This window comes from Amphimedon queenslandica, unplaced genomic scaffold, assembly GCF_000090795.2.
Source record: "Amphimedon queenslandica unplaced genomic scaffold, v1.1 AMPQUscaffold_12403, whole genome shotgun sequence".
NCBI lineage: Eukaryota > Metazoa > Porifera > Demospongiae > Haplosclerida > Niphatidae > Amphimedon > Amphimedon queenslandica.
In genome coordinates, this window is record NW_003547360.1 from 8,782 (window position 1) to 15,625 (window position 6,844).

Consider the following 6,844-nt stretch of genomic DNA (forward strand, 5'->3'; position numbering starts at 1 on the left):
TGATATTTGTAGCTTATACAACATTGCACTGCACACAGTAGCCCATAAATACATGTACTATGATTATTGCTAATGATACCATATATGGTAAATCAGTTAGTACAGTTAAAGTGTGTGTGTGTGTGTGTGTAGTATCCTATATACCTTGTTTATTGGCCTCAACCAGTGCCTCCTGTAGTGATGCTTTGCTTTGATGAGCCACTTGTAGGTCTTGATGTAAAGATTGTATATATCTCTGAAGCTTCATTTCCTTCTCTGTGGGATATGCTATTAGCTGATCCATCCACCATGTTCTGGTCTTGCTGTACGATTGATACTTTTCTTGATAGCTCTTACTAGTGAGATCATTACCATCCAATACTGACTGTACTATCCACTCACCAGCTTCACTATATACTGAGAGACAATAAGAAAATAAATGTGTTTAATTTATAAATTAATATTATCTTACCTAATTCAATTATCATTATTAGTCTATTAGTATCAGTGATAAAAGTACCGTATTTCCTTAAATAAAAGCCCGGGCGTCTATTTCATAAAAATGATACTTGGACCTCCAAAAAATATATAAAAAATAAAAAAAACTTTGGCCCAGAGCGGGATTCGAACCCGTGGCCTCAAGCTTTTGACTTCTGGAACTTCAGGCATTGCCCACTAGACTACTGAGTCACTCCTAGGCTGGTGTTGCGTATTTATAGTTTAATTCTATTGCTACCCCGGCGTTTATTCGAATGCGGCTTCTATTTAAGGAAATACGGTATTCATCGGCACTTTCTTTCCTCCTCCAACATCTTCTAATTCATACTCTTCATATCCTCCAACAATTACTAGCCACACACAGTGTGGTGACATTGTGACTGCTGTGAGTGAGTGATTGTATCTACCAGTAACAAATTCAGGTAGAGGAATCTGTAGATAAAGAGAAGTATACAAGTAATTACTGATACATGATGTTTATACAGTTACTTATAAAAATGAGAAATTGTATCATTTCACATGTAGATGATCGTTACATTTATTGTAATTGTAAAATCAATTTTAATCCTCACCACAAACAAAATGAGACACCTACAGTGCATGCGTGGCCTCGCCCCTATAGCTGTTTGATTATCAAAATTAAAAGAACTTTAACATGCAAATTGCATATATAAAACAAGTGTACTCCTGAGGGATAACAGCTAGCTTGCATAGATCTACCAGACTACCTGCAGAAGTAGCAGCATGCAAGCTACTCCAGCTATTCCCAAAGGTGAGGCATGACATCATCAGCTATTAATTAATTATTTTCCGAGCAGCAAGCCCTGCAACAAGAAGGAAGTTTCATATTTTTCTCTTCTTATAAGCGCCATAAGACATTATAATGGCACAAATACATGTACTAGTACCTAGATGTAAATTGAGTGATTTGAGAGAGTTTAGGACCTTTAGACTATTTACAGTTCACCCAGGTTGAAATTCACGAAGCTACAACTCACCAACAAGAAAGATTTAAAAAGTCCCACACATATATAACAATAACTAGTCTTGATCTACTGGAAAAGAGTCTCATTTACCACCAGAGTACTACTGCTATTGCTGGGCATTTTCTTGTGAGTTAAAAAGCTTCTACTAGCTAGAGCTGCTCTCTAAACATCTCAAGGCAGTAAAGCAAGACTTTTCCTAACAGAAGAGAAGCTTTCACAGATATAGAGGGCGGATATACATTCTCAAAGACAAAAGATAGCACACAGAATGAATGACAGACAGACAAACTGAGTACCTAGTCCTCGCCTACGCAAAGCTGGGTGAGGACAATAAATTAATATTTCATTTCACATCATGTGAAGAATAACAAAATATGTTAATGTTTCATCAGTGATAGTGTTATCTACTGAACACACTAACAATTACTAATCTATCATCAATATACATCAGTACTAGTGTCATACTCTCAACTGACCTAACTATACACACACACATCATTACAGTACTATACACACACATACCTTCCTACAACTGTACTGACCAGTAGTGATACTATCAAATAACAAACATTCATTAACTAGTTGATCTCTCTTATCCCGTCCACCAATCACTACTAGTGTAGGTGAGGTAGAGTCACCATTGATAATAGCACTAGAATGACGACATCTCTCTATAGGCCACAGTCCCTCAATAGGTATTGTTCCTGGTTTCAGTATCTCCCAGTTCTAGATACATAAACAAGTACTAATAATATCAGTCAGTGTGTACAAATATGAATAATGGGTGTGACATGTAAAAATTAATCCTAATATTAAATACTTCGATGTTAATGAGGTGAGGCTAGTGGTTGTGTTTAGTATTATACATGTACAAGTACTGGAGGTATAACTAATCTATTGGTACACAATATACTTCATAATATGAAAAAATACCATACTAAGCATGACTATACACTGTCTAATTATGAAAATATATTATGTAGTATCAGAGCTTTGTGAATATTTAATATAATAATACACATAATACAGTTAATATGAGTACAACACAATATACATTGTATCCTCTAGTGATAATACTGAGATAATGTATTACTGTACAATGCAATACAACAAAATATTATAATACAACTTACTATTGTACTATGTGTCACACTGAATACGTAAACACTGTTAGTAATTACAGTCCCATCACCATTAACAGTCACTTTACCTCCAAACATTACTCCTCTGTTACCGGTAGTAGAAATCTTCTCAATTATGAAACTACTAGTTGGTGGACAACACTGCCCACTGACAGATGGAACAATGAATTGTCCTTCAGTGAAGAGAATACAGTAATCATTTATCAATACATGTTAACAATATAAAGTATAATTAATTATTACATCATGATGTGTATATAGTTAGTTATAATAAAGTTGAAGTATGTATACATATACAATTATTTTTTTATCAGAAAGACACAGTTATGCATGGTTAATTCCATGTACATGTACACATAAAGCTATTTATTAATATGAAGAGAGTCTTACCAGTGGACACATTATAAAGTAACTGTTCATTAGTACGAACACGACCAGTCTTAAGTTGATCATATTGAAACTGAGGATGGTAAACAGTTGGTGTAGAACCATACCCTCCTATTATGACAAGATATTCTGCTCCATCAAATTCTAGTGATATCATTCCAGCACCACATTTCTTCATCAACAACTGTTCAGCATTACTGCAAGAAGTCCATTGCATCTTTATCGTATTCAGTACATTCAACGTATTGTGGTAACAGTCATCATGACCACAATCTCCACCAAAATAGTAAATATTAGAATGAGAGGTGGTACATGAGTAGGCCATTACTCCTAATGGAGGAGTACCTCTTGTTAGGTGAGAGGACCAGTCAGCAGTAGAAAGCTGGTAGACATCAATTGTTGAGGTCAGTTCCCTCTTTTGAAGGGAGTCATGCACCCTAGGTAAGTCAACCTGGTTCCCTGCCCACAGGTAGAGGGACTCCCCTATTACAGGAGCTTTGTGTTCAGCTCTCATTTTCAAACCTGTGGTAAATGAATAATAATAGAAATGAAGACAATGACTACAGAAGAATAAATAGAAAGAGAGAGCATGAAGACAGAGGAGGAGGAAGAGATAAACTAACTTTTTCCCGACATCCTTTTCTTCTTCTGAACAACAAGCCACGCCTAACATTTCAGCAAATTAGACCACACCTTCTACTCATTTTTATTAGTGACCACGTGCAAAAACGTGGACAGTCATACAGCAGGTACTGCTCTCAGTCAGTGCTCTGCATCACTTAATAATTAGAGAGGAGTGATGAGCATATCAGACTGACTATCATTTTAGTACTCACAATGCTAATGTACTGGAATGTGGTGTATCTGTATAAGTAGTAGTGCCATTGGTACTGGATAGAGAGAGGGGGAAGTAGGGGTGTCCCGATTATGCTAAATTTTTTACCTATAATTCTATTCAGAAATTCTCAAAAATTTGCCTATTATTCTTTTTATTTTGCCCTATTATTCTCACTTTATTCTTTATAATCATGAGCTAACTACAATAAAAATGAAAATTAGTAAGTCTGAGAAGCTATTTAAAGTATCACTATCAGCAGAGACTGCAAAATATAAGTCTCTATATCAATTTCAGAACCTGAACTTTGTTCAAAAATTGAGTTACAACTAGCTCAGGCATTAAAAAATTCAAAAATTGTGCATTTGCTGCTCTTTAATTAGAGTTTGGCTACTGATCCACCTATTAGGCCAGCATTATTCTGGAATTGAAGTGCTACCTATTATTCCCAAAATTATTCCGGAATAATCGGGACATCCCTAGGGGGAAGAGGAGACAGGAAGCATGTCATTCACTACTAGTGATGTATGACAGGATCACTTAATAATCATTGATTCAGTAGAGTGTTTGTATGTAACTGGAACTTTAAAACAGCATAAACACCCACGCAATGGAAGTGTGCTAATTTACTGATTGTGGGAGTGGCTGGATATTATGGCTGGAGCTGATGATGAGGATTGTGGGTGGTGGTGATTGTGATGAACTGGATCATCTAGATGAAGCTGTTACTAAATCCAGGAGCTCCTTCAAGACTTTGTTTAATAAAGGAGTCGAGTACCAGGCCTACTTGAACAGAGTTGTGGGACCAGAACCAGATAAAAGCGGGAGCAGCCTGGAGCGGGAGTTGACGGATAAAACCGGGAGACGGACTGACGGAGCAGGAGTTACGCCTATACAAGAAGCGGGAGTTGACGGACACAGAGTTGTTGAAATAAGAAGATTTTCTACATAGGATAAGGACATCAATATGCATCAGAAAATTGTAATAAAAATGGGGGGGGGGGTGATCTTTGTATGACAGAGTAACATACTGTACCAAAATGTCCATGATATAGAGGCACCATACATGCACATGTACACGGCACACTCCTTTTCTTTTATAGACCCTTGTGAAAAATCCCAGCAAGATCTTATTAAGTCTCTTTAAAATTCTTCACAAGATTCTTGCTAATATTACACAAGTATTTACCTGACTTTGAAACAAGGATTATGTAAGATAGCATTAGATCTTGCTATCAAAATGTAACTTGAGCAAGATCTGATAGGATCTTTCTCAAGATCTTACCAAATTCTTAGAAGATCACTGACAGCAAGATCTTACCTGATTTTGAAACAAAGAACATGAAAGATATCATGGGATCCTGCTTTATCAAGATTTTAAAAATTAGCTGAGTTCTTACATGAAGTTTCAGCTTATGAAAAATGGACGCAACAGTAAGATCTGAGCAAGATATTATATGGTATAAATGAATTATTTAATAATGTGAAAGTTAATGTGAACTTAATTAACTTTTTTGACTTCATTATAACGAAAATTTCCTTTCTTATATACTGCCACTATTGTAAAGGCTATCATGGGTTGTCTACCACTTCCTGTGACATCATGCAATTTGTAAGATCTTTCAAGATCTTTTATGACTTAATGAGTGATCTTATGTGTCGTGTGATCATGGATGATTCTTCAAGATTATAAACTTATTAGATTTTGTAAGATCTTACTAGAGCCATTTAATGGACAGCACCTAGTGTACCAATTACATTCCATACTGTATAAAATAACCTCCATAAAGGACATCTCTGTATAACAGAGCAAATTTACTGTACCAAAATGTCCATTATATACAGGTCCCATTGTAATAAATGTACATGCACACATACTCTGTCTTTCTTCCTTTATAGAGAGATGATACCTTCACTTGAATTACTAGCCAACATGAGCTATCAAGCAAAAGTTGTAGAAATAATGGCTGCACATGTTTACGATTTAAGACCATATGCACTTACTTTATTCTTATTATTAATATTAAATAATTAATAATATTAATTCATTAATTTATTTGTTGTTATTAGATATTAATGTTAGTGAGGAGGAGTTGAAACTAGTCGATTGAAGATGAAGGAAATGAGAGATTTAGTGGAGAAGAGGATATACCACATTCTCAGAGCAAAAAACGTAAGTTTAGAAAATAAGCATGAATTATATATAGTACATGCAGGCACTACAGGGATTTTTTCAGAAATTGGCCTATTTGTAAAAATGACCATAACTGGAAGAATTGAAGTCAGAATCAGCTAAAACTTTTACATAGCATAAGGACATAATATATTAATCAAGAAATAGAATAAAAATTGAGGGTGATTGTGGAGCCATTTTTTTGGGAAAAAGCATGATCTATAGCCTTGGGTATTGTTCTGAATTTTGGTTTTTTTAAATGGCCGTAACTTGAAAAATTGAAGTCAGAATCAGCTAAAACTTTTGACACAGCTTAAGGACAATAATATGTATTAGAAAATGTAATAAAAATTTGGGGTAATTCTGGAGCCATTTTTTTGGAAAAAACCTATAGTACAGGGATTTTTTAGAAATTGGCCGGATTCAGTTCAAACTTAATGAGCATTAACATTCACCATTTTTATGACTGACATCATTAGACCTACACATCATCATTATAATAATAATGATGATGATGATGATGTGTAGATCTAAAGGCCGATTCACACTGCAAAATTAACGTGAGGTAAGGCTATACGTTAAGACAGGAAGTGCTGTATAAACCAATGGCAGCCGTTTATGTAAGGTAAGAATATGCGGATGTGTCAATATGCGGCACATCCAAATACATGTACCTTTAGATGTCCAACTCCTGGCTTTACTCCTGTTAATGCTTCAAAGGGTGTCTTGTGACTGGGAAAACTTTAGTAGGGCATCGATTACAAATGTAAACTGCTGCATGTTGAAATAGCTTCAGCCCAAAACTTCTTTGTTAACTTAGAACTGGCCAGCATTGAACGAGCCA

The 6,844-nt window shown here is 35.4% G+C and overlaps 1 protein-coding gene across 1 annotated transcript; it reads right to left on the bottom strand.

Annotated features, from left to right (window-relative positions):
• Positions 1-2,448: 2,448 nt before the first annotated feature.
• LOC109587887 (uncharacterized) lies at positions 2,449-3,628 on the bottom strand. Its single transcript, XM_020004107.1, has 4 exons — positions 3,616-3,628; positions 2,996-3,514; positions 2,645-2,778; positions 2,449-2,454 (listed from the first exon to the last, which is right to left on the bottom strand). The coding sequence occupies exons 1-4, from the start codon at positions 3,626-3,628 to the stop codon at positions 2,449-2,451; spliced, it is 672 nt and encodes a 223-aa protein (XP_019859666.1).
• Between the last annotated feature and the right edge of the window lie 3,216 nt (positions 3,629-6,844).

What these genes read in the sequence shown, in the direction of transcription:
- LOC109587887 (XM_020004107.1), bottom strand. An exon ending in ACTTTATAATGTGTCCACTG is followed by an intron (nt 2,779 to 2,995) that starts GTAAGACTCTCT and finishes TCTTCACTGAAG; the next exon opens with GACAATTCATTGTTCCATCT.